Source organism: Sturnira hondurensis, unplaced genomic scaffold (genome assembly GCF_014824575.4).
Source record: "Sturnira hondurensis isolate 20B ecotype Veracruz unplaced genomic scaffold, ASM1482457v3 Scaffold0008640, whole genome shotgun sequence".
NCBI lineage: Eukaryota > Metazoa > Chordata > Mammalia > Chiroptera > Phyllostomidae > Sturnira > Sturnira hondurensis.
In genome coordinates, this window is record NW_028081271.1 from 20390488 (window position 1) to 20418299 (window position 27812).

Below are 27812 nucleotides of genomic sequence, written 5' to 3' on the forward strand. Positions count from 1 at the left end.
CACTCTCACCAGAATGGTATGAGCAGGTTAGTGGAGAGGCTGTTCTCTTCTGATCCTTACAGTAATTAAGAACCTTTATATTGCAGGTGTGAGTGGATCCTATATTTTTAACTGTACCTTTCCCCTACTCCAGAGCTCTGAGGAGAACTGGCAAAAGAGAAGGTTTAAGCAGGATTCAAAATCTTATAACATAATATTCAAAATATACAGGTTTTAATCACAGTCACTCTTAATCCCAAGGGCCAGCAAAGATCTGAACTTAAAAGAGAAAAAAAATCAACTAACACTAGCACCAAGATGATACTGTTGTTAAAAACACCCTTAAAAGAATCTAAAGTGGCCATGATTCTGTAAACATGCCTACTTGTGCTCTACCCTGCATATAAAACTCAGTGATGGTCCCAGGAGTAGAATGATGGGGACAAGAGAAGAAATTAGTGAAGCTGAAGACAGAACCTCTAAAAATACTCAATTTGAGCAATAAGATGAAAAATAAATGGAGCTTCAAGGACATGTCGAGGTATAAGAAGAGATATAATATCCTTGGTGTTGCTATCCTAGATAATAGGAGAAAGAATTTAAGGATGGAAAAGTATTTGAGGAAATAATGCCTGGAGAGTTTCCAAATTTGTCAAAAGGCATAAGCCTACAGATGAAAGAAGCTGAAAGAACATCATATAGGATGAACCCAGAGAAATCTATAGTAGGATACAGCATAATAAAATTTCTGAAAATTAAAGACAAAGAAATAGGATCTTAAAAGTAGTGAGAGAGAAATTATACGTCATGTACAAGAGAAACAGTTACAATAATGGAACTAAAACCATATGGGAACTAGACATACAGAAGATTGACATGCTAGTTAACCAGTCTTCTATCATCTTACATAATAATAGGATTCACCTAATGTCCTGTGGGAAATGAGCCATCCATTCGAAAGCCCCCTGGTTTGTCATTCCAACCCTGTATGGCTTATAGAGTACTCATTTATCCAGCAGTGATTCTCTGCCTGGGAAAGTCTTGATCATTAGCCCATGCTCAACTGGGTAGTGCCCCCATGGAGGGAAAAGAAGAAAAGAAGAGAGAAAAGGAAACATAAAGGAAGGAATAGGAGTGAAAGAGAAGGAAGGGAGGAGAGAGAGGTAGGAAGACTGACTTTTTCTGCTTCGTTCAGTAGGAGCTTTAAACTGCCATGATTTTTCACTCCCACACCATTTTTAATAAAAAAAATACCTACTTGGCAGCTCTTCCTGTGTGACTGGGGTTTGTCACATGACAATCTTTATTTTGGAAGCTGAATTTTAGGCTGTGGCACTTACAATACTGTAGTTGGATAGTGCCTATTCTATGGCAGATCACTTGAGAAGCCAAAATTCTGTAGGCACCATTATTTCAATTGCTTCAGAAAACAAAATACCTATCTAAATTTTGTCTCAGGGGATAAAAATGTTGTGATGACTACATTCTGTCATTGAGAAGAAGTGAATGGTGCATATTGAGAGCTAACTGATTTTGTGGTTTTGTGAGTAAACTTCCATTGGTAATTCCACATTTTATTTACCCTCTCCAGCTCCTGCCCCTTTAGCTCTTCCTCCTTGATTTTTCCTTATGACTCTGAGGCTGCATCTCCTCTGCAGCATGCTGAAGCTGATGAACTAGGCCCTCTTCTTTGCCATTGTACTAGATATGGTTGCTTTCTCGATTTTGTCCATCAATGGCCTTCATTTCATTTCTTAAATCTCTCATCTTCTAATTGCCTCTCTCTGATTCCCCTTTACCCTCATTTATTGGAGAAGAAGGAGTCTATTTTGTGCACTAAATCTATCCATCTAAATAGGGATCATACTGAGGGTATTCTAAATTAAGGTTATTTCCACTTGTTATCCTGAATTATTCAGTTAATTTTAGAGAGGTTGGAAAGTTAAGGCTTCTTTACCTCACTCTCATTTAGTGTGGGTCCTTTGTAAGAGTTGTCAGTCTATTAATCTATTAGTTCATGTATCTGTGTATTTGATTTCATTGATCAAAAAGAGAGAGAAGTTACTTCTTATTTATAAATATGAAGAAAAATCCATCTTCCTTATTACATAATAATAATTCTAAAAAACACTTATAAATCTCATTTTGTGATACTATATGAACAATACATTCCATGGAGATAAGCATTATTTAAACAATGCAAGTTTGCTAAGTATTTGTTGTGATAGAGTCTTTGAACACTTTATTTATAGGATTTAAAACAGGAGAACAGTTTATAAAAAACTTTCAAATATATGGAGACTGAGTAACATGTTATTAAATAATTAATGGGTGTACAATGAGTTCAAGGAAGAAATCAAAAGTATCCGGAACAAACAACAAACCAAAATCTGTGGGACACAGCAAAGGCAGTACAGAGAGGAATGTTCAGAGCAATATAGGCCTATCTAAAGGCAATAGAAAAATCCTAAATTAAGAAGCTAACCCTACTTCTATAAGAACTAGAGGAACAAGAACAAACAGTGCCCAGAGTGAGTAGAAGGAAGGAAACAGTCAAGATCAGAGAAGAATTAAATGACATAGGCACTAAAAGGACAATGCAAAGGACTGATAAATCCAAGACCTGGTTCTTTGAACTGACAAATCTTTAATCAGACTCATCAAGAAAAAAAGAGGGACACCCACATAAATAAAATCAGAAATGAAAGAGGAAAAGTTACAACTGAGATCACAGATATACAACTGATTGTAAGAAATTACTATGAACAACTATACATCAAGAAATTGGACAGTCTGGATGAAATTAACACATTTCTAGAAACATACAATCTGCCAAATCTGAATCAAGAAGAAGCAAAAAGCCTGAATAAACCAATAACAACTAATTGAAATAATAGTAAAAAACTCCTGACATGCAAAAGCCCTGGACCAGATAAATTCACAGGTAAATTTTACCAAATGTCTAAGGAACAACTAACTCTTATCCTTCTTAAACTATCCTAAAAATTTCGAGAAGAAGGAAGAGTCCCAAAGTGTCTTTACGAGGCCAGAATCATTCTAATCTCCAAACCATACGAAGACACAACAAAGAAAAAAACTACAGGCCAATATCACTGATGAGTATAGGCACTAAAATCCTCAACAAAATACTCAAAATAAGGGTTGAGAAAGACATTAAAAAGACCATATACTATGATCAAGTGGGATTCATCCCAGAGATATAAGGATGATACAATATTCTCAAATCAATAAACATTATACATCATGTAAGTAAAAGGAAAGACAAAAATTACATGACCCTATAGTAGATGTGGAAAAAGCATTTGATAAGATATAGCATCCATTTATGATAAAAAAACTCAGCAAAGTGGTAGTAGAGGAAGCATACCTCAACATAATGAAGCCCATATATGAGAAACCTACAGCCAACATCATACTCAATAGGTAAAAACTAAAAGCTTTCCTATTAAGATCAGAAACAAGACAAGGGTGTCTGCTTTCACCATTTCTATTCAACACAGCATTGGAAGTTCTAGCCACAGTGATCAGACAAGAAAAAGAAATCAATGCCATCCAAGTGGGAAAGGAGAAAGTAAAACTGTCACTGTTTGCAGATGACATGATAGTGTACATGGGAAAGCCTGTAGACTCCAGCAAAAAACTACTTGACCTAATAAATGAATCTGGAAGAGCAGCAGGATACAAAGTTAATATTCAGAAATCAAAAGCATTTTTGTACACCAACAATGAAATGTTAGAAACAGAAATTAGAAAAAAAAATCCCATTTACTATAGCAGGTTCCTAGGAATAAAATAAGGTTCCTAGGAATAAATCTAAGCGAGGAGGTAAAAGACCTGTACTCAGAAAATGACACAACACTGAAGAAGGAAGTTAAGGAAGACACAAATAAATGGAAGAATATACCATGGTCATGGATTGGTAGAATTAACATCATTAAAATATCCATACCCCCCAAAGCAATTTATAGATTCAATGCAATCTCTATTAAAATACCAATGACATAGTTCACAGATATAGAACAAACATTTCAAAAATTTATGTGGAACCATAAATGACCTTGAACTTTCTAGCCATTTTTATTTTATTTTATTTTTTAAAAGATTTTACTTATTTATTTTCAGACCAAGAGGAAGGGAGTCAGAAAGAGAGGGAAACATCAATGTGTGGTTGCCTCTTACACACCCTCTACTGGGGACCTGGTCCTGGACGTAGGCATGTGCCCTAGATTGGAAATCAAACTAGCGACCCTTTGGTTCACAGGCTCACACTCAATGCACTGAGCCACAGCAATGAGAGCTCCTAGACACTTTTAGACAGAACAACAATGTAGGAGTGATCACAATACCTGATATTAAATTATATTACAAGGCCACTGTAATCAAAACAGTCTGGTACTGGCATAAGAACACACACATAAATCAAAGGAACAGAATAGAGAGCCCAGAAATAAACCCATGTCTCTATGGTCAATTAATATTTGACAATGAGGGCAGAAGCATAAAATGCAACAAAAATAATCTCTTCAACAAATGGGGTTGGGAGATCTGGATAGCTACATGCAAAAAAATGAAACTTGACTACCAACATATATCATGCACCAAAATAAGCTTATAAAAGACTTAAATAAAAGTTGTGACACCATACGAGTCCTAGAGGAAAACGTAGGCAGGAAAATTTCAGATATTCCTTGCAGCAGTATTTTCACTGATATGTCCCCTACAGCAAGGAGTATAAAGGAAAGAATAAACAAATGGGACTTCATGAAATTAAAATGCTTCTGCATGGTTAAAGAAAACATCAGGAAAATGAAAGGGGAACCAATGGTATGGAAAAATATGTTTCCCAATGATAAATCAGACAAGAGTTTGATCTCCAAAATATATAAAGAACTCACATGAGTCCACAGCAGCAGGAAGACAATCAATTCAATCAAAAAATGGGCGAAGGACCTGAACAGACACTTCTCCAAGGAGAAAATACAGAGGGCCCAGAGACATATGAAAGGATGCTCTGCATTACTAGGCATCAGAGAGATGCAAATTGAAACCACTTTATACCAGTCAGAGTGGATATCATAAATAAGTCAACAAACAATAAGTGCTGGTGAGGCTGTGGAGAAAAGGGAACCCTAGGACGCTGTTGTTGGGAATGCAGATTGGTGCAGCACTGTGGAAAACAGTATGGAATTTCCTCAGACAGCTAAAAATGGAACTGCCTTTGACCTGGTGATTCCACGGCTGGGACAATATCCTAAGAATCCTTAATCACCAATTCAAAAGAACCTCTGTGCCTCAATGTTCATAGCAGCACAATTTACAATAGCCAAGTGCTGGAAGCAACCTAAGTGCCCCTCAGTAAATGAGTGGATCAAAAACCAGTGGTACATTTACACAATGGAATACTATGCAGCAGAATGAGAGAAGGCATTCCTACCTTTCATGAGAGCATGGATGGACTTGGAGAGCATTATGCTAAGTGAAATAAGCCCAGCAGTTTAAGACAAATACCATATGATCTCACCTATAAGAGGAATTGAATGAACAAAATAAACCAATGAACAAGATAGAACCACAGGCAAGGAAACATGGAAGAGAGTGAATGTGACCAGAGGGGAGTTATGGTGAGGGGACTAATGGAGGAAAGAAGGGGAAGGGACTAGACCTAGAACTTTTATTCAACAGTGTGTCCATGGACTGTGGGAGTGGGGCGTGAGTGTGAGATGGGCAGGGGAGGGCAAAGGAGGGAAATTGGGACAATTCTAATAGAATAACAACCAAAATGATTTAATAAAAAAGAGAATTAGGTTAAACAAATAAATAAATAACTTACTCTGCATCAAACACTGCTTTTGTTTCTTCATGTGTACCCAATGGTTTCATCCTCACAAACTACATATATACTTTTTAGTCATATGGATATGATTACTATTTCAATTTCTGAGATGGATAAACTGAGGTATGGAGGAATAAATACTTGCTCAAAATCACGTTGCTGATTTAAAAGATTAGAGATATTGTTACCAAAGTTTGAAAAAATGTAAAAATTACGAGAATGCTAGAATTTAGCATTGATCATTAGGTTCTGTGAGTAAAATAGTTCTTGCACTGAATATGGGCCCAGTTAGTAACTCACTGTGTGGCCTTAAAAGTGTAAAATTAATTCTTATGAAATATACATAAGGATAAAAACATCTCTTTCACAGGGTCATTATGAAAGTATATTGAGTATATTATAAAGATGCATAGAAAATGCTAAGATACATCCTAGCAACTGATCAGTACAGGTTGGCTGTTCTTGCTTTTCTGCCAATTAGTATCAATTAACTCACAGCTCTGCTCCCTTAAAGAAAAAATTGTATCTGATTTTCAATATTTCATATTTGGTAAAGTAAGTTGTTTTATTGAGTGAATAGATGTCATAAAATCCAGGTTCATCTGTTTTATATACACAGGGTGGGCAAAAGTAAGTTTATAGTTGTGAGTATGTGAAACAGAGTCAACTAAAGAATGTGTACATAATGTAAATAATCCTAGCCCGCAGGTCTTTTTCCATAGAAAGCACTGTAAACCTACTTTTACCAACCCCTGTACCTACAAAGTATGTACCTCTGTTTTGTACAAAGAATGATTGCCCATTCTTCATATTTCATGTGTTTTGTTGTCACTTGTTTTTAAAATTGTAGTTCTGTCATGGAAGAAGCTGCAAACCTACCAGCTCTTACAACAATTCAGTAACCTGTAATTCAACACGGAAATGCCGTGGACATGGGGTATGTGATGGTTACTCTGTTTTTATGTATAGTTTTAAAAAGAATTCATGTCAGTAACCTTTCCAAGATAATAAGGTTCAGAATTATCTGATGTGGACATTTCTTATGGAAAGTTGCTGTCAAGGAATTATTTATACACATATACCTGAATTACATGTTCAATCAGATCATTACAGGCCCTATTAGTTATGAGCTTCGAACTTTGGGCAAAATGCCATAGAGAAACTTTGTATAAAATGCAATACAAATATAACATTAGATTAAGATTGTGAAATTTGGGGAATAGATTTATTAAAGATTATACATATACATTTATACATAAATATAAACACTATTTATGATTGAGTGTAGTTGACCATTATGTACTTAAGTATGCGGAATATATTTAATTACTTATATTACTTATAGTCTACTATTCTTGTGAGGACAGACTTTCTTGCCTATTCTGATCTGTTTCACCCTTCAATGGCTTCAATTTGTAGCCTGTATGTCTGTTCCACACAGTATTTGAAGTCATTCACTAATGGACTCTAGGGTATAATATTAATTTTTACTTACCTCTTATAAATAGTGGTGCAATAGACATTGTTGTGAATTCACCTTTTTATATTTATCTGATTTCTTAAATTGTTAGCAATAAAATCTGTTGGACCAAATGTATTCATCATTAAAATTTTGGGTAATATTATATTGTCAAGAAACAGTATACCAGTTTTTACTTCCACTTATCATGTACGAAAAGGTGCATTTCCTCAAACTCTGGCCTGACTAGTTTGTCAGTTTTTTAATCTCTTCTAATATGCTAAATCCATGGTTAATTTGCATTTATTTAATAATTAATGATACAGTTCTTAAGTATGTATGTATGGTGATATTTGCCATTAGCACTTCTATCTGTCCATCCATTGTGAAATTATCTGGGTTATAGAAATGTAAACTTTGAAGGTTTTCAAGCGTGCCTTTGGCTTTAAATTTGTAGCTAGTGTCTTCTGCCATATTAATGCTTCATATACTAGACTATATAGTGATCTAGGAAAAAAGTGATGCGTCTGTAGGACTAAAATGTCCTACTATTTACAGTTTATTTTCCGTTTCTTTCCTTCTTTAATTTTAATCAAACTTTTGCATGAACCTATTTCTAGATTCTCTATTCTGCTTCTGACCCTCCTTTCAACTCATCTACCATATCACATTTACAAGAACTTTTAAAATTATTATTATTTCTCTATCCTCATTGGAGGACATTTTTTTCATTGCTTGTAGAGAGAGAGGGAGGGATAGAGAGAAACATTGATGTGAGAGAAAAATTTTGATTGGCTGCCACCCATTTATGCTCTGACTGGGGACTGAACTCTCAACATAAGTATGTGACCTGACTAGGAATCAAACCCGCAAACCTCTGGTTATGGGATCATGCTCCAGTCCACTGAGCCACACCAGCCAGGACACATATGTAGTTATTTTCTAGGTTTCTTATTTTCTAGCAAAATAAATTTTGGTATCTGTGTCTGTTTAAGCAAGTGCTTCCTTTAGTTGCTCCCCCTATTTTTTTGTAAAGGTTGCTTCTGGTCATAGCTAGTTTTTCTTATCTAGCACAACTCATAATAAATTTAAACTCCCACAGTTTTATAATTTCTGGCCTCATAATTTCTATTACTTTCTAGAATAAGCCATTTCAATTGTATCAACAATGTTATCTACTATTATTTAGCAATACAAGAAACAACAGGAAATCCCTGTGACATTTGAAAAGGTATCGCACGGACACGTATTCTATCAAATTTTATTTTAAGAATTATTTTCTGCATTAAAATAAACACTACCTATAACATACTAAATTCGAATACTTTAGTAATGTACATTGATTAACGATGACAAATAGTGTATTCAATTTTTATATTGTGTACATAATGTTCTAATTTTTCATTTGGTTTTGGTTTGAGATTTGTAACAGTAGAGGCAATTGCCAGTGTGATGCTGGATATGCCCCTCCTTCCTGTGAATCATCACTGTCATCCCCAGGAGGAAGCGTGGATGATGGGTTTTGGATTTTGAGTCAAGGTCAGTATCTAGATCAGTGTGCTCCATTAGGACTTTCTACACTTCCAGAAATATTCTGCATCTCCACTTTGGGTGTGGTTGTTGAGCACCTGGTGTGTGGAGAGTGCAATGAAGGAACTAAAATGTCCATTTTATTTTACTGTGTTTAATTTAAATTTAAAGAGCCATGTGTGACTAGTGACTACTGTATTAAACAGTGCAGCTCCAAATCATACTGTCAATCAAAATTTTGTACACACTTTTAATTCAAATCCAGCAGTGAACATTTTAATAGGCTTCCCCTTAATTTTAAACATGGTTCCTCAAATATTTCTATGGTATAGCAGAGGTTTCTAAATTGGTGTTACTAAATTACAGAATAGGTGATAGTTTTATTATCTGTATAGTCTATATTCCAAGGATGTTAACTATTGTGATGTGCTAGTTTGTAACCAAGTTGAACCTTTAAAATTAACCATACTATAGAAAGGTAAAAATAATCAAGTCTTTTATACCCATAGCATATGGATAGTAAATGGTACAAAAAATTTTTGCATTTATTTGGTGAACATTCAGGAATGAATATAGTATATTTGATTTTTATAAACTTCACAATATATAAATCTCATTGCAGTTTAGTTCTATTACTGTCTTTCTATCATTGGCACTTTTGTTGCAATATATTTTATTTATATATTATATTATAAACCTGATACTACATTATTATTTGCAATAAATAGAGAATACATTGTTAAAATTTTAAAATATAAACATTTACATTTGCCCACCTATTTACAGTTTTGTAGGGCTTTTCAACTCTTCTGGTACATTCAAATTTCCATATGGGTCTTTTTTTTTAGCCTGATAAAACTTTTTTTTGTATTTCTTTTTTTGTGTGTACCTTGTAGTGACCTTATGTTTCATCCTTAGTTTTTGTTTAAAACATTTTTATAATGTCTTAGTTTGTGGAGGGTAGTCTTCACTGGAAGTATATTTCTACATTGAGAATTGTTTCTCTCAGCAGTTCACAGGGGCAAGCACATTGTATGCAGGCTTGCATTTTCTGATGAAAATACAGTTGTCATTATTAATCTCAATAATATAATGATTCTTTTATTTTTTGTCTTATTTTCTATTTTCGATTTGTCACAGTTTCACTAGGATTTACCAAGATGTGTTTTTCTTTGAATTCATCCTGCTCAGGTTGCCAAAATTCTTGAATTTATAGGTAGATGTGTTCTTGAAAATTTTGGGGAAAACCCCCCAGCCATTGTCTCTTTTTTATTTTTAAAAACATTCATTTATTAATTTTAGAGAGAGGGGAAGGGAGGGAGCAGGAGAGGGAGAAAAACATCAATGTATGGTTGCTTCTTGAGCGCCCCCTACTATGGACCTGGCCTGCCACCCGGGCATGTGTCCTGAGTGGGGATCAAACTGGTGACCCTTTGGTTCATAGGTTGGCACTCAATCCACTGAGCCACACCAGCCAGGGCTCTTTATTAATATTATTTTTATTAAACATATTTAGTTTTAGAAAATTTATGCCCATTAGCATTTTCATTCTGTGGTATACAGTTCTATAGGTACAGAAAAAAATTAAGACTTTTGTTCCCATAAATTGTTGTCATGATGCACAATAGATCTATCACCCAAATCCTCCCTCTGGTTTCCCCTTCTTTTTTTCAAAATTTTTATTTAATTATTTTTCAAGTACAGTTTTCTGTCTATTACTCCCATCCCATCCCACCCCGGTGCTCCCACCTCCCTCCCATTTCCACCCTTCTAGGTTGTTGTCCATGTATCCCTTGTATATGTTCCTCTAAATCCCTCCCCTATTTCCCCTGAAATTCCCTCCCCTCTCCCCTTTGGTCACTGTCAGCCTGTTCTCTATTTCAGTGTCTTTGGTTATATTTTGCTTGCTTGTTTGTTTTGTTGTTTAGCTTCCTGTTAAAGGTGAGATCATATGGTATTTGTCCTTCAACACCTGGCTTATTTCACTCAGCATAATGCTTTCCAGTTCCATCCATGATGTTGCAAAAGGTAGGAGCTCCTTTCTTTCTGCAGCATAAAATTCCATTGTGTATATGTACCATAGTTTTTTGATCCATTCATTTACTGACAGGCACCTAGGTTGCTTCCAACTCTTGGCTATTGTAACTTGTGCTGCTATGAACATTTGGGGTGCATAGGTTCTTTGGGATTGGTGTTTTGGGGTTCTTAGGATACAATCCTAGCAGTGGAATTGCTGAGTCAAAAGGCAGGTCCAATTTTAGTTTTCTGAGAAAATTCCATACTGTTTTCCATAATGGTTTTACCAGTCTGCAATCCCACCAACAGTGGACCAGAGCCCCCTTTTCCCCACACCGTCTCCAACATTTGTTGTTTATTGCTTTGTTTATGATGATTGGCTTCCCCTTTACACTCATTCCCTACTGCTAATTCCTGAAAAGCAATTACTTGTTCTCTGTCCCTAAAGATTTTCATTTACAGAACATCATATTCATTTGAGATTCATTCCTGCTGTCATATGTTTTAATAGTTAATTCATTTATGTTTTTAAGTAGCCTTCTGTTGAAAATATATACTTAGTTTGCTTATTAATTCTCTCATTGAAAGTTCTGTGGTGCCTCCATCCACAGAAACTTGTCTCAATACTGTAGTGCAATATCAAAACCATAAAATGGACATTGGTAAAATGCATAGACATTTTTTGAACTTAAGAAGTGTACCTGCACTCATGTGGGTGCACATGTGTGTTTGTGTATTTACTTCTGGGCAATTTTGCCACATGTTCAAATTGGTGTAGTTGCCACCACAGTCAAGGTGTAGAACTGTATCATGACTACATGCATTATCACTAAACTAATATTATTCCATATAGCTACACTGACCCCCTCCATACCTCATTTTTAAATCCTGGCAAACACTAAACTGCTCTCTATTTCTCTAAATATGTTATTTTATGAATGTTACATACATATATTCATACAGTTTGCATCTCTTTCAGATTGGCTTTTATGCTTTCTCATAATTTCAATGAACTGAACCTGAGTTGTTGCATATATGAATATTTCATTCCTTTTAATTGATGATTGGTATTTTTATATAGATGTGTCAAAATTAATTTAATTATTTACTCACTGAAGGACATAGGTTGGTTGCCAGTTTTTGCTATTATAAATAAATCTGCAATGAACATTCATGTAGAAGACTCTGCATAAAAGTAAAATTTTAATTCTCTGGGAAACATGCCCAAGATTGAAATTGTTGGGTTGATGGTAAGCCTTTTACAGGGTTTTATTTTTGTAGAAATTCAAATTTTATTTTATTTTATTTTAGTTATTCAAGTACAGTTGTCTCCATTTCCCCCCAACCACCCTTCCCCATCCCACTCACCCACACTTCTCACCCTCAATTCTACCCCCATTTGGCTTTGTCCATGGGTCCTTTATACATGTTCACGGAATACCCCTCACCTTCTTTCCCCTATCATTCCACTCCCCTCTGGTTATTGTCAGTTTGTTCTTTATTTTGCCAAATTGACAAGCAAAATATAACCTTACAGTTTTAAAAGTGACTGCCAAACTATTCTAGAGCTGCTGCCCATTTGACATTTACATCAACAATATATGAATGACCCAGTTTTTTGGCATCCTCACCAGCTATAGTTTTAAGCAATTTAATTAGGTGTGCAAAATATCTCATTGTGGTATGAACTTGCAATAATGATGTTGAATATGTTTAATGTGTTTATTTGGCATCTATATATTTTCAGTGAAAAGTCTGCTGTCTTTTTCTCTGTATTTGTCTGATTTCCAATTTGTCTCAAAATTGCTGCAGCTATTCAGGGTTATTTATGGTTCCTCATAAATTTTTGAAATGTTTGTTCTATATCTATGAAATGTGTCACTAGTGTTTTGATAGGGATTGCATTAAATTCATAGATTGCTTTGAGTAGTATGGACATTTTGATGATGTTAATTTTTCCAATTAATGAACATGGTATATGCTTCCACTTTTTTGTGTCTTCCTTCATTTCTTTTTCAATGTTGTGTAGTTTTGTGAGTATAAGGCTTTTACCTCTATGGTTAAATTTATTCCTATTTAATTCTTCTTGTTGCTATAGTAAATGGGACTTTTTTCCTAATTTTTGTTTCTGATATTCACTGTTGGTGTACAGAAATGCCTTCTATTTCTGAATGTTGACTTTGTATTACACTGCTTTTCCAAATTCACTTACTAGGTCAAGTAGTTTTTTCGTGGAGTTTATAGTGTTTTCTATGTACACTGTCATGTGATCTGTGAACAGTGACAGTTTTACTTCCTCCTTTCCAATAAAAATGAAAAGGGGTTTAAATAAACATATCAACTCACAAGATATAAAAATAGCTCATATGCTCATGAGATTGTGTTCACATTTTAGGAAAATGTTAATCAAAAGAACATGAGATACTAGTTCAATCTTTGTAGGTTGATTTAAATGAAAAAATTTATAGGCAGCATGTGATTAGTGAGGATGTGGAGAAACTGGGTCTCATTGGTGCTCTTTTCCCAGCACTGCTCCAACTCTTGTATCTCCTTTTCTTCTCTTTCTTAAAGTATATTTTATTGATTATGCTATTACAGTTCTCCCAATTTTCTCCCCTTTACCCCCCCTTCGCCCTACACCCCCAGTCCTCCAGCATTACTCCCTCCTTAGTTCATGTTCATGGGTTGTTCATATAAGTTCTTTGAGTTGTCTGTTTCCTATACCATTTTTGACTTCTTCCTGTCTATTTTATGCCTACCAATTGTGCTTCTTCTTCTCTATACCTTTCCCCCATATTCATCCCTTCCCCCTCCATGTGATATCCATTTCTCTGATTCTGTTCCTATTCTAGTTGTTGGCTTAGTTTTTGTTTTTGTTATTTTTTCTTCTTTTTTTAAAGTTCGTTTGTGAATAGTTGTCAGTTTGTTGTCATTTTACTATTCATATTTCTTATCTTGTTTTTCTTAGAGATGTCCCTTTAACATTTTATATAATAAGGGCTTGGTGATGATGAACTCCTTTAAGTTGACCTTATCTGGGCAGCACTTTATCTGCCTTTCCATTCTAAATGAAAGCTTTGCTGGATAGAGCAATCTTGGACGTAGGTCCTTACCTTTCATGACTTGGAATGCTTTCCAGCCCCTTCTTACCTTCAAGGTTTCTTTTGAGAAATCAGCTGATAGTCGTATGGGCACTCTTTTGTAGGTAAAACTCTCCTCTTGCTGCCTTTAAGATTCTCGCTCAGTCTTTAACCTTGGGTAACTTAATGGTGATGTGCCTTGGTGTGTTCTTCTTTGGGTCCAACTTCTTCGGGACTCTCTGGGCTTCCTGGAAATCTATTTCCTTCAGCCAATTGGGGAAGTTTTTCTTCATTATTTGCTCAAATAAGTTTTCAATTTCTTGCTGTTGTTGTTCTCCTTCTGGTGCCCCTATGATTTGGATATTGGAACATTTCAAGTTGTTCCTCAGGTTTCTAAGCCTCTCTTCATTTTTTTGAATTCTTGTTTCTTCATTTTGTGCTGGTTGGATGTTTATTTCTTCCTTTTGTTCCAAATCATTGATTTGAGTCCTGGTCTCCTTCCTGTCACTGTTGGTTCCCTGAATATTTTGCTTTATTTCATTTCAGGTATCTTTTATTTTTCGACCAAGCTCCATCATTTCTGTGAGCATTTTGATTACCAGGGCTTTTAATTCTTCATCAGATAGGTTGGCTATCTCCTCATCACTTAGCTCTCTTTCTGAAGTTTTGCTCTGTTTTTTCATTTGCCCATATTTCATGGTCTCAGGGAACCTGTTAAGTTGTAAGGGGGCAGGGCCTTAGGTGTTCACTGGGGCAGGGCACCCCTCTTTGCTGTGCTGCAGCACTGCCTGTGAAGGAGGCCCCCAGAGGGAACAGTGCAGCTCCTCTGCTCATCTCTAGCCCACTTTCCAATGAACTCTCATGTCAGACTAGGGGTTTGTCCCCCAGAGGAAACCGTAGTCCACAGCCAGCTCCAAGTCTCAGTTTCCCCTTAAGTCAGCCCTGCCTGTGCAGTCTGCAGCCTTGCCACATTCAGCCCCAACCCATGGTTTGCTACCTTGCTAGGGGTTCTCTTCAACTGCTGACTTACCAGTCTGTTGTTCTGGTTGACTCTTTCTTTAATTCCTTGGTTTTTGGAGTTCCATGCAGTTTGATTTTCTGGCACATCTGACTGTTTATAGATTTTTAAAAAATTGTTGTTCAAGTACAGTTTTCTACCTTTTACTCCCATCCCAGCACCACCCCCCCCTGCCACCACCGCAGCCCTCCCCAATTTTCTCCTGTTTCCACCTCCCTTTGTTTTTATCTATGTTTCCTTTATACTTGTTCCTGAAAACCCTTCCCCTGTACCCCTGAAATTCCCTCCCCTCTCCCCTCTGGTCCCTGTCAGCCTGTTCTCTATTTCAACAAAACAACAAACCAGCAAAATATAACCAAAGACTCCAAAATAGAGAACAGGCTGATTGTTTATAGATTTTAGATTGGTTGTCATCCTCCTTTGGTTGTGGGAGAAAGTGAAGGGTTACTTAAACTACACCTCCATCTTGGCTGGAACTCTCCCATGTCTCCTTTTCGATCTCAGCTCAGTAAGAGCTGCTGTTTAATTAGCTTCCGGTTATCCCTCTACCAATGACGCCCGACAGGAATCCCGACACTTCCAGGGTCCCTAATCTACTGAGCAACTGTCCCTCCAGCGCAGCACCCTGCAGACTGAGCCATTTTTATTGCTGTGAGCCCTGTCCTTTGACTCCTTAACTCAGTGAAATGCTGCACTTGGCCTAGGACTCTGGTTGTCCGCTGAGATCAGCAGATTGTCTATAGGTAGAATCAAATTTTCTTAAAATCAACATATTTTCTCTCAGATATTGTGGGTTTTCATTTCCTGTTAACTTCTAGAAGTTATTTCTCTTATGTATATTGTCTTGCTTTTTATTCTTACTATAGCAGAATTAGTGTAGTACCTTTTAATGAAACAATTTTATCACAGCTAAGGTGGAAGCCCTACTTTTGTTCCATAGGGTAATGGATATCTGTCAAGCCAATAATAAATAAGTGCAATTTCTTTAATCGGCCTTTAGTACAGTAGAAGGAAGCTCTACTTCCAACGTGGTATTTTGAGTGAAGATGGACTAACAGAGAGTTGACCTTTTCTGATGGATGAAGCAGGAAAAGAAGAGTTTTAAAACCATTGAGTTCTACTGTAGTGTAATACTGCTGCACATTTGCTTAATTTCAATATTTTTCATATATTTTCCAATTTATGTTTTATAATATATGAAACATTCTGAATCACTTTGCTTTAGGTAAATCACTTTTTATCAACATGTAATTGGAATGTGCATGTTTCAAAGTTATTGAACTTTTGGGGGGGCATTAATTTTGTTTATACTTAGTATTATTGCAGTTATGTTGGTGGCAATCCTGATTGCTTAATTTAGTTTTCTGTATTTTAGTTGTCTGGATTATTTCTTTCATTTAATTAGACCAAGCATCCATAGATTTTTAAATTTTTCTTTAATATCTTAAAACACATGAAAGAATATTCATATTCTAATTAATACAATAAAAATTATGACAATGTCACTTTATAAAGATAATTGAAAATTTAGCCTAGTTTGCTATCATTAATTGTGCTTTTTATTAAATAATTTTTAAAACAGTTCTTTTCTTTTAAAAGAAAGTCACTGCATTTTAAATTGAAGAACTTATTAGATAGTAATATCAGTTTAATGTGTTCTAAGCAGCAATTAACAGATGGGAATAAGATAAAATGCATTGGGATATAGCACATAAGTAAAGATAATATATAAAATGATTTAAAGTAAAGTATGACAATGATATTGATATATACTGAGTGACAGAAACATATAGTACACTTTGTGGCATAGTCACAGAATATTGGAAATGACTTTAATTTTATTCATTCTATGATCACATTATTTGAAGCCCATATTTTCATATATCAAAATTCTGATATGCTTTGAACATCATTTTTGAACCATCCTTGCATCCCTGGGGTGAATTCCACTTGGTAATGGTGTATGATCTTTTTACTGTATAGTTGGATGCGATTTGCCAATATTTTGTTGAGGATTTTAGCATCTATGTTCATCAGTGATATTGTCCTGAAGTTTTCTTTGTTGTGTCTCTATTTGGTTTTGGAATTAGGATGATGATGGCATCATAAAAAGAGTTGGGGAGTTTCCCATCATTTTGGATTTTTTGGAATAGTCTGTGAAGAATAGGGGTTAGCTCTTCCTTAAATGCTTTGTAGAATTCTCCTGTGAAACCATCTGGTCCAGGGCTTTTGTGTGTTGGGAGCTTTTTGATTACTGCTTCAATTTCATCTGCTGTTATTGGTCTGTTCAGGCTTTCTACTTCTTTGTTTTACATTCTTCTTCACTGAGTTTTGGAAGATTATATTTTTCTAGAAATTTGTCCATTTCACCTAGGTTTTCAAATTTCTTGGCATATAGTTCTTCATAGTAATTTCTTACAATCCCTTCTATTTATGTGGTATCAGTTGTAATTTCTCCTCTTTCATTTCTTATTGTGTTTATTTGTGTCCTCTCTCTTCTTTTCTTAATGAGCCTACTTAAAGGCTTGTATATTTTGCTTATCTTTTCAAAAAACCAACTCTTGGATTCATTGATCCTTAGAATTGTGCTTTTAGTCTTTATGTTATTTAATTCTGCTCTGATCTTGGTTATTTCCTTCCTTCTACTTGCTCTGGGCTCTGGTCTACTGTTGGTGGGATTGCAGACTGATACAACCATTATGGAAAACAGTATGGAATTTCCTCAGAAAACTAAAATTGGACCTGCCTTTTGACTCAGCAACTCCACTGCTAGGATTGTATCCTAAGAACCCCAAAACACCAATCCCAAAGAACCTATGCACCCCAATGTTCATAGCAGCACAATTTATAATAGCCAAGAGTTGGAAGGAACCTACGTACCCGTCAGTAAATGAATGGATCAAAAAACTATGGTACATATACACAATGGAATTTTATGCTGCAGAAAGAAAGAAGGAGCTCCTACCTTTTGCAACATCATGGATGGAACTGGAAAGCATTATGCTGAGTGAAATAAGCCAGGTGTTGAAGGACAAATACCATATGATCTCACCTTTAACAGGAAGCTAAACAACAAAACAAACAAGCAAGCAAAATATAACCAAAGACACTGAAATAGAGAATAGGCTGACAGTGACCAGGGGGGAGAGGGGAGGGAATTTCAGGGGAAATAGGGGAGGGATTTAGAGGAACATATATAGGGGATACATGGACAGCAACCTAGAAGGGTGGAAATGGGAGGGAGGGGGGAGCACGGGGGGTGGGATGGGATGGGAGTAATAGACAGAAAACTACTTGAAAAATAAATAAATTTAAAAAAACAAAAAACCCACAAAAATGCTGATATGCTTTGAACATCATTTTTGAATAAAGTAAAAGGCACGTTCCTGTTTTCAGTAAAACGTGTGAACCTGCCAAAAAGGAGATCGCGTGCTGCAGCTCGAAAAAATGGCCTCCTGATCAGTTTTTGCATTTTCCTGCCTTTCCTTGTTTTAATTGCCATCTTTGCTCTGAAGCGGAATAAAATAAAATTTTGTGTAAGAGAGGAAACAGTAAGTGAAGGGTAAGTAAACTTGTTATTTCTGATATTTATATTAAAATGCAGTATGGGAAGAATCCAAATGTAGTTCTGAATATTACAAGTAGGAGTTCCCAGATGGATTGAGTTAGTGCACAAAAACATTGAGTCTTAGTGTATGACTTTTTTCCTAGAGTTCAAGCAGGTAGGTATCCTTTATGTACCCAGAAGCCCAGGAACAAGTGAAGCTAAATTGTTACCACCAAATGTAACTAAATGTAGCTGAAAGACATAGAGGCCTCACTGAGGACTCATGAAAATGAAACAGTTTTTTACATAGTTTTTGATAGAAATCGTAACTGTACAGACAATAATTTAAGAATTTGACTATTTTCATATAAATTACCTTTTCAACTTTGCAAGAGCATTATCATAGATATAGTCATATACATCTTGTTTTCTTTGTAGAGAAGACAGGAGAAAAATAATAAATTGGGTTTTAGTGTAAAATTTATATATGATTAACATATTTAGTAGAGGAACCAAATATTAAATATAGGATCACTGAGTGGAATATAGGAAGCAAAGTGGATCTTGGTATATATTATTTGAGTAATGAGTTTAGATATAGCTTTATTACTTTTCTTGATTTTGCTTAAGATTACAATGTTTCCCAAACTTAAAATGTTATTTCCTTTCTACAGATCCACATCCGGCGAAAGCAATAGTGACAGCAACAAGTCATACACAGAGTTAAAGGTAAATCAAAGGGATTAAACTATTGACAAAACACCATTTCTGAAATACACTTACAAAAATCTTTAACCTCAGCATAAGAGACCTATTATTTCCATGTTTTGTGATTGTCACTCCTATTTGTCAGTATCATACTAAAAAACTTAGTTCAAATTTTATTTTATACTCTTTAGACATACTTAATGTTAACCAGTATGAGAGATTTATTTATCAAACTTTATAAAATAGTAGTGACTTTGAAGAGATTTAAATGCATTCTTATCATAGGGATGAATTATCATGCATCTTGCCAACTCATTTAAGGTTCTAATTGATAGACTTATATGGTTTCCAAACATTTACATTTCTTCCTCACTAAGATTCCACAGTTATTGTTAGTCTGATTTTACAAATGAGAAAACAGATGTAAGAATTTAAATAAATCTCCCTGAGTGTAGAGTTTTAGTAAATTTGAGGGCTGGTGTTTAAGACAATCATATCCAGGTTTTAAACTCCTAATAACCTCACAGTTTGAACACAGATAAATTGATATATAGCTAGGGATGGAGAATAAAAGTTATATTTATTGAAGATATATTAGATGCCAAGGAAAATGCTAAATGTACTCTCCCTCTGAGGCAGAAAGATGATTATTTACTGTAAGATGGAATAAAGTAGGCATCTGTATATATTTTTCAAATTTTTAACTCATAGGTGTAAAGAAATCATGACATTTGACCTATTAGACCTATCATTTGGACTAAATGGGAAAATTCAGAAATTCAACCAGAATTGAGGTCAGAGTTTATCCAATAACTTAGCTGCCATTTCTCCATCTCTGACTTGAGTAAAAATTAAGTCAATGGACCTGTTTCCTTATCTGCTGCCAGAGAACACACAACTTCTACCCTGAATGTAAATTAGTCTTATTTCCTACTAGACCAACATCTACTGCTTCTCTGACTACTGTTAGAATCCCCATCATAAGTGAGAATTATGGCATTTGTTGTCTTCCTCTCATGTCATCCAGTAATAGTCTCCTCCTCATGGTTAGTTATCTTCACTGCCTCTCTACTTCAGCCATTTTCTCCTAGCACAATGTCATTAATCTTGCTATTTCTCTCATTTCTTCTAGCACTTAAGTCACAAATTCAGTATCTTGCTTTGTTTTACATTTTTTTCATAGCCTTCTCCTGCCACCCGTACTTTATGGTTACATTAAGCTATTGCCTCAAGAATTTGAAATAGTGGGTTAGGCAGTCAGGCCATAAGCAATAAACATATTTCATAAGTTGATTGTATAGTGTATTCAAAGTGATTGATCATGTGGAAAAGATTAGGGCAGAAGAGTTGGTGTTGATGAAGAGATTCGATAAAATTTTTTTTTAAAAAATATAGCTGACTCCATTATGCTTCCCAGGGAAGAGGGGACTAAATGATGATGGAAAGAGACTTGATTTGGGGTGGTGAACACACAATACAATACACAGATGCGTTGTAGAATTGTACACCTGAAACCTACACAACTTTATTAACAAATGCCACACCAATAAATTAAACAAATATATAGCTGATTTGGTAGGCCTTATTGAGCAAGTGATATATAAGCAAATACCTGAAGGAGGTGCAGATATTTATCCAGTTTAGAAATTTGAGAGAAGTCACCTGGACTCACAAGGCCATCTCATATTAGCCTTTTATTTAAATGCAAAAGATATAGCACAGCAAGAGGCAGTGCAGACAAGTGACAGAGAAGGTCAGAGAGACACCACATGCACAAGGTCTCACGGTTCCTTTGTGTAAAATTTTAAATAACTAGTCATCAGCCTCACTGCCCTTATCTTGGCAAAAAATGAAAGCAGATATCCGGCCTTTCCTAGGGATAAAAATAGAGCTTTTTCTATTCCAACTATAAATCAACACCAGCTTACAAAGAGATACAGTTGGTAGAGCTATCCATGCATGTACCTGGCCGGAAGCTTTCCAAACATGAGAATGATCCAATGAAAAATAAAAGTCAAGAATGTTTAATAAATCACAGTGATGTCAGTTTATTTGGGGCAGAGTTAGCAAAAGGGCACATGGCTTACACTTACAAAGGCAGTTTTGTTGAAAGTAGCCTGTAACAATGATGGAGCAAAAGTGGAGAATCCAGTCAGGGGATTACTACTGCAATAATCCAGGAGAAACCAAGATGGTACCTTGGGTCAGAAGTACTAAAAATGGCTATAGAAATAAATTTTTAAGGTGAACTGACAGAATGAACTGACAGTTTGTGTGAAGAGTATAAGAAACATGCTTAAATAATGTTCACTGATATAAAGCAGGAATACAGCAAGGCTAAAATGTAAATCTGGACTTATTTCGAAATTTGTTGTGCTGAGACACTTTAACGTTTATGAACATAGAGAAATAAAATATATATAGACAACCATGAGCCCAGGAAAATGCCTGATGTTCCTCGATAAGGAGGTTAAATATTCTCATATATGAATGGGAATGCAAAGTATTTTTGAAATAATGCAAGAGTGAGTTAGTGTGATATGGTTAGCTGGAATGAAGTACGGGAAAATTCAGTCAGAGTCAAGCCAGAACTGGAAGCAAGTGAAACAGCTACGAGAGTGTGGAGTACACAAGACAGGTGTGACGAGGGCAGGATTGGAAGAGAGGAAAAGATCAAAAAGTTTTGTGAGATAAATGGAAGTAGAATAACTAAGTGGTAACTGATGGATGCTTTTGGGGTGAAATAACAAACACTTCTGACACAATGGATATTGACACAGTGGAGACCTCTGACCCAAGGGACGATGGCACCTTTTACTAATAGAATACTGTACAGTAAGGTAAGAACTAGTTTTGTGTCTGAGATTTTATTGCTTATGTTTTCTTCTAGGACTTTTACGGCTTCATGACTTACATTTAAGTCTTTTAACCATTTTGAGTTTTTTCCTGAGTGTGGTGTAAGCTGGTGGTCTAGCTTTATTTTTTGCATGTCATGTCCAATTTTCCCAAGGCTCTTGTCTCCTTTGTTAAATATTAATTGGCCATATAGGTGTGGGTCATTTCTTGTCTCTGTTCTGTTGCATTGATCTATATGCCTGTTCTTATGCCAGTACCAGGTTGTCTTGGTTACAGTAGACTTGTAGTACAGTCTGATATCTGGTATTGTGATCAATCAAACTTTGTTTTTCTTTCTCAAGATTGCTGAGGCTATTTGGGGTCTTTTTTGTTTCCATATACATTTTTGAATATTTGTTCCAGATCTGTGATATATGCCATTGCTATTTTAATTGGAATTGCATTGAATCTCCCAGGGCAAAGGAAATAAGGGAAAAAAAAAACAAATGGGACTCCATCAAACTAAAAAGCTTCTGCACAGCAAAAAAACAAACAAACAAACCCATCAACAAAATGAAAAGAGAACCCACTGTCTGGGGAACATGTTCACCAATAATACATCTAATAAGGGGTTAATTTCCAAAATATATAAAGAACTTCTACAAGTGAGCACCAGGAAGGAAAAAAATCCAATTAAAAATGGGCAAAAGACCTGGAAAGCCACTTCTCCAAAGAGGAAATACACACGACCAATAAACATATAAAAATGCTCAATGTTGCTAATCAGAAAGGTTCACATTGAAACCGCAACTAGATATCAAATGGTACCTGTCAGAATGGTTACCATCATAAATCAGCAAACAAGTGCTGGCAAGGATCTGGAGGAAACAGAACCCTAGCGCACTTTTGGAGGGAATGCAAACTTGTGCAGCCACCGTGGGAAACCACACGAAGTTACCTCAAAAAATGGACAATGGCACTGCCTCTGACCCAGTGATCCTGCTTCTGGTAATATATCTTAAGAATCTTGAAACAAATTCAAAAGAATATATTCAGCCCTATGTTCATAGCAGTGTTATTTACAATAGTTAAAATATGGAAACAGCCAAAGTGTCCATCAGTTAATGAGTGGATAAAAAAGCTGTGGTAAATTTATACAATGGAATACAACATGACCATAAAAGAGAAGGGAATCTTACTTTCTACAACACCAGGGCTGGCCTTATGCTAAGTAGAATAACCTAGTCAGAGAAGGACAAATACCCATATATCTCACTTATATGTAGAATCTAAAAAAAACCTGACAAACAAAATATAAACCGAGGCCTGGACACATGGAACAGACTGACAGTTGTCAGAAGGGAGGAGGAAGAAGGGACTGGATGAAAACGTGAAGGGATGAACCACAGAATATGTGTGCAAAACTCTTAGACACAGACAACAGTGAGGTGATGGCTAGAAAGAATGGGGGTGGGTTGGTTGGAGGAAGGCAGATGGTGGGAGGAATGGGGATGTCTGTAACAGTGTCAACGCTAAAAATAAACGAACGAGAACCAGTTTGGTGTTCAAAGGATGATGTGGATGGGAGTGAAGAACGAGTTTGGTTTTGAACATGCACAGAGAACTCTTCAAAGTACTCATCCTTTGTAGATAAAAATAGACCAGTTAACATTATTATTTATTCACATATTTTTACTGTTGCTCAATTGCAGTTGTCTTCATTCCCCTGCCATTACTCTCCCCTGTCATATCCACCCCTACCCCCACATTCAGTCCTCCTTCCAGTCGGCTTTGTCCATGGGTCCTTTATACATATTCCTTGGCTTGCCTTTCCCCCTCCTCTCCCCTGCTATTCCTCTTCCCCCTTCCCTCTGGTCACTGTTAATTTGTTCTTTGTTTCCAAGTCTCTGGTTCTATTTTACTCATTTGTTTGTTTTATTGGTTAGGTTCCACTCATGGGTGATATCATATGGTATTTGTCTTTCACCGCCTGGCTTATTTCACTCAGCATATGCTCTTCAGTTCCATCCATGCTGTTGTGAAGGGATTAAGTTCCTTCTTTCTTTTTGCTGTGTAGTACTCCCTGGTGTAAGTGTACTACAGTTTTTGATCCACTCACTTATCGGTGGGCACTGAGGCTGTTTCCAGCACTTTGCTATTGTAAATAATACTGCTATGAACATTGGGGTGCATAGATTCTTTTGAATTGGTGTTTCAGGATTCTTAGGGTATAATCCCAGCAGTAAAATAGCTGGGTCAAAAGGCAGTTCCATTTTCAGTTTTCTAAGAAAATTCCATACTGTTTTCCACAGTGGCTGCCCCAGTCTGCATTCCATTCAAGTGTACTAGGGTTCCATTTTCTCCACAACCTCACTAGCACTTGTTTTTCTTGACTTGTTAGTGATGGCCATTCTGACTGGTGTGAAGTGGTATCTCATTGTGGTTTTAATTTGCATTTCTGTGATGGCTAGTGATGCATCCTTTCATTTGTCTCTGGGCCCTCTGTATGTCCTCCTTGGAGAAATGTCTGTTCGGGCTCTTTGCCCATTTTTTAATTGAATGGTCTTCCTGCTGTGGAGTCGTGTGAGTTCTCTAAATATTTTGAAGATCAAACTCTTGTCTGAAGTACCATTGGCACATATATTTTCTCATATGGTTGGTTCCCTTTTCATTTTGATGATCTTTTTAGCCATGCAGAAGCTTTTAAATCTGATGTAGTCCCATTTTTTATTCACATATTGTTGTTATTTTCCCTCTGATTCGTTGTTGGTGATTTTCTTTTATTTATGTGAGGCATGTATAGACACTGTGTAAATGAGACATTTATAAATACCAATTTATAATGTTTCCTTTTAATCTGGCTATCACTAAATAGATTCAGGAAAAAGAAATAAGTTTTCAAATTTCGCGGAGCACTGACATAGATTGTGTCAGTATAACCAGTGTCTTATTATACTAATTAAATGCTATACTTGTAGTAAAATTAGACAGTGTTCATTAAAATTTACATTTGTATTTTCCCTATTTCTTTTACAACAGTGACTAAACAATAACATCCAAAAAGCCATAAATTGGAGAAAGGATATTACCAAGAAACACCATTAACTGGCCTAATCCAAGAATGAAAAAAATCTGCTTTTCTCTCCTTTTGTCATGTCTCAAGCTTTCAATTTCACAAACCAAAATAAATCCTGTGAATGAAAGTGGGTAAACTTGTGTCTGTTTATTTTTCACCTGCTTGGTCCTTTAGTAGAAAATAAGCATTTTAGGTTCTTTTGAACCCAGGAGGCTGTTACATCTCAAGGTGAAAACATTCCATTGTCCAGTGTGCGTACCCTCAATTGCCCACCCTCAGGTGCCTGTGGCCAAGGTAACTGCTTCCATCTCAAGAGAGGACACCACTGTATACACTTCTCCATAGCTTGTGATTCCCCTCCCTATCCATTCCAGGCTTCTGATTTTGAAGTATTCCTAGGTCAGCCCAGTCTCTATCCCCCAGATAGTTGCTATTGTCTATTCCATCTTTAAGAAATTGCTCAAACTGAGCTTGTGGTCATAGGAAACTGTTCTCTCTCCAGGTGATACTTTTGTGGCCTCATGTAATTTGAAATCTAGGATATATCTTTGTCCTTTGGGGGCTCCTGGACTCACTGCTTCTCTTTACTTGAAGGTGATCTTTTCTGGGTAAGATTTTCTTGCTTTAATGTCCTCTGTCCTTATGTTGCTCTTACTGAGATAGATGCACTTCTGTAACTGAGCAAACTGGAGCTTGGCCACGTGACCCCTTAATACATGACCCAGCAATTAGTGTTGAAGGAAACAGGTTTTTATTTACAGGATTCCCACCTCAGGGGTCTAAGAGCACTCCTGCTCAGAGCCCTGTTCTCCCACATAACCCAATACTTCCCTTGCTCTCCAAAAGTTTATAAGCCAAAACCATGCCCATAAATCCCCCATATCTTTATCTGTTCTTAAGCTGGCTGTGCAAACAGGTCTCCATCATCTCTGAAATATGCATTTATAGATTGCAAAGTCACCATCCTCTTTCAGGAGCTCTGTCCTTCAGGATCTAGGGTATAATGTTCTCAGCCTCCCTGTAATAGTTCAAGAAAACGTTTGCCATGTTGCACTGGATCATGGTGGAGTCCATGGAGGCACATGTCCCAAGAGAGTGGCTTTTCCATGTGTCCTTCAGAGAAGTAGTAGCAGCTCAGCATTCTTGGTTACATTTCAGCTTCAGGCATCTGACACAAACCTGTGGTTGGTTAGGCAGGCCCCCATACAGCTCCATCAGCTAATCTGCTGTTTTCTTTAGGCAGGCTACCCAGTGGGTCTCCTCTCCTACACCAGACCTTGTAGCAGACTCTCTACACGCCAGACCTCATGACAGATTAGGACCCCATCCTACACCCTTTCAGATTGTGTGGCTTCTTCTTGTGGTCTCCTTCTCTTTCAGCCTGCCCCCATTTTAAATGCTTGGCCCTCATATCTGACCTCATATGACCTCATATCTGGCCTCTCTATGATGTGCTACTTTTGCCAGTTCCCCTATATCTTTTACCTGTTTTGGGCTGCCATCTTTAGTCATAGCAAGGGTTCCCTGTGACACAGGGGCATCCGCTTCCCTTGTCTATGTCAGGAATCACTAAACACCCTTAAAGTCACATACACCTATTGCCCTGGCAGCAGTCTGCTTTCTTTCAAGAAAAGCACTGCTATTAACTTGACATTGTTGTGCAAAGTATCTCAACCACCATATCATGCACTTCTCCCAGTGAAGGTTTGTGGGTGTTTCTCCTATTGTCAGGGGACCCCTGCTCTGCACCCCATTACACTTCTGCACACCTCAAATCATTATACATGAATTAGAAAACCATCATTCTACCTGGAGATTATTAAGACCTAAAGATTCTTCATCAATACACAAAAATATTCTCAGTTCAGAAGTGGGAATACCTCATCATAGAGGCTAAGAGTTTCCTTTTCTGAATGTCCACCAACTATAGAGGTAAGTGGTGCTTTTGCCAGAGTAATTTTAGTAAACTGTCAGGACTTAAAGCCTGTTTGCAATGAGCAATGAGGAAATGGTTTTACATTTTGATTTCTGAAACACCTGTTATTAAGTGAAGATTTCATACCAGAATATATAATTTTCCCACTTATTTAATTAGGTTATTTCTTTTCTTGCGATTGAGTTCCTTACATATTTTGGTTATTAATCTTTTATCAGATGTACAATTTATAAATATTTTCTCCCATGACAAAAGTAGTCTGTTCAGTCTGCTAACTGCTTCCTTTGCTATGCAGAAGCTTTTTAGCTTGATGCCATACCATTATCTATTTTTGCCTTTGCCACCTGTGTTTTGGGATCATAGCCAAAATACTGCAGTCAGTTTTCTGGCCAAATGGAGGCATAGGTAGATACACTCTGCACAACCAAAAGAAGGACAAAACAATTTTAAAAACAAAAAACAACAAGAACTTTCAGAAAATAGGTCTTTATGGAAGTCTGACAATGAAGGAGTTAAAGAAGAAACATTCATCCAAACTGGTAGGAGGGGCAGACATGGGCAGCCAGGGTGGAGAGGACTTGTGGCAAGGCAGTGGCTGGAGGACTGGGATGGGCAAAGTGGTGGCTACTGGACCTGCCACGCTGGTGGTTAGTAGACCAGGAGGCCCCACATTTGTGTGCAGATAAACCAGGAAGGAAAACTGGGGAGTGAGAGAGACCACGCAACCCAAGTTTCCAGTGTGGGGGGAATAAGGCCTCAAAACTTCTGACTAAA

The 27812-nt window shown here is 36.5% G+C and overlaps 1 protein-coding gene across 1 annotated transcript in view; it reads left to right on the forward strand.

Moving 5' to 3' along the window:
- Window positions 1–27812, forward strand: part of LOC118993036 (A disintegrin and metallopeptidase domain 3-like) — a 181098-nt gene that overhangs the window by 75863 nt on the left and 77423 nt on the right. Inside the window, exons 18-22 of the mRNA XM_037055094.1 lie at window positions 6684–6770; window positions 8714–8831; window positions 14015–14020; window positions 18333–18498; window positions 19158–19212. Of these exons, the coding sequence (XP_036910989.1) occupies window positions 6684–6770; window positions 8714–8831; window positions 14015–14020; window positions 18333–18498; window positions 19158–19212 (432 nt within the window). The remainder of the gene's footprint in view (window positions 1–6683; window positions 6771–8713; window positions 8832–14014; window positions 14021–18332; window positions 18499–19157; window positions 19213–27812) is intronic.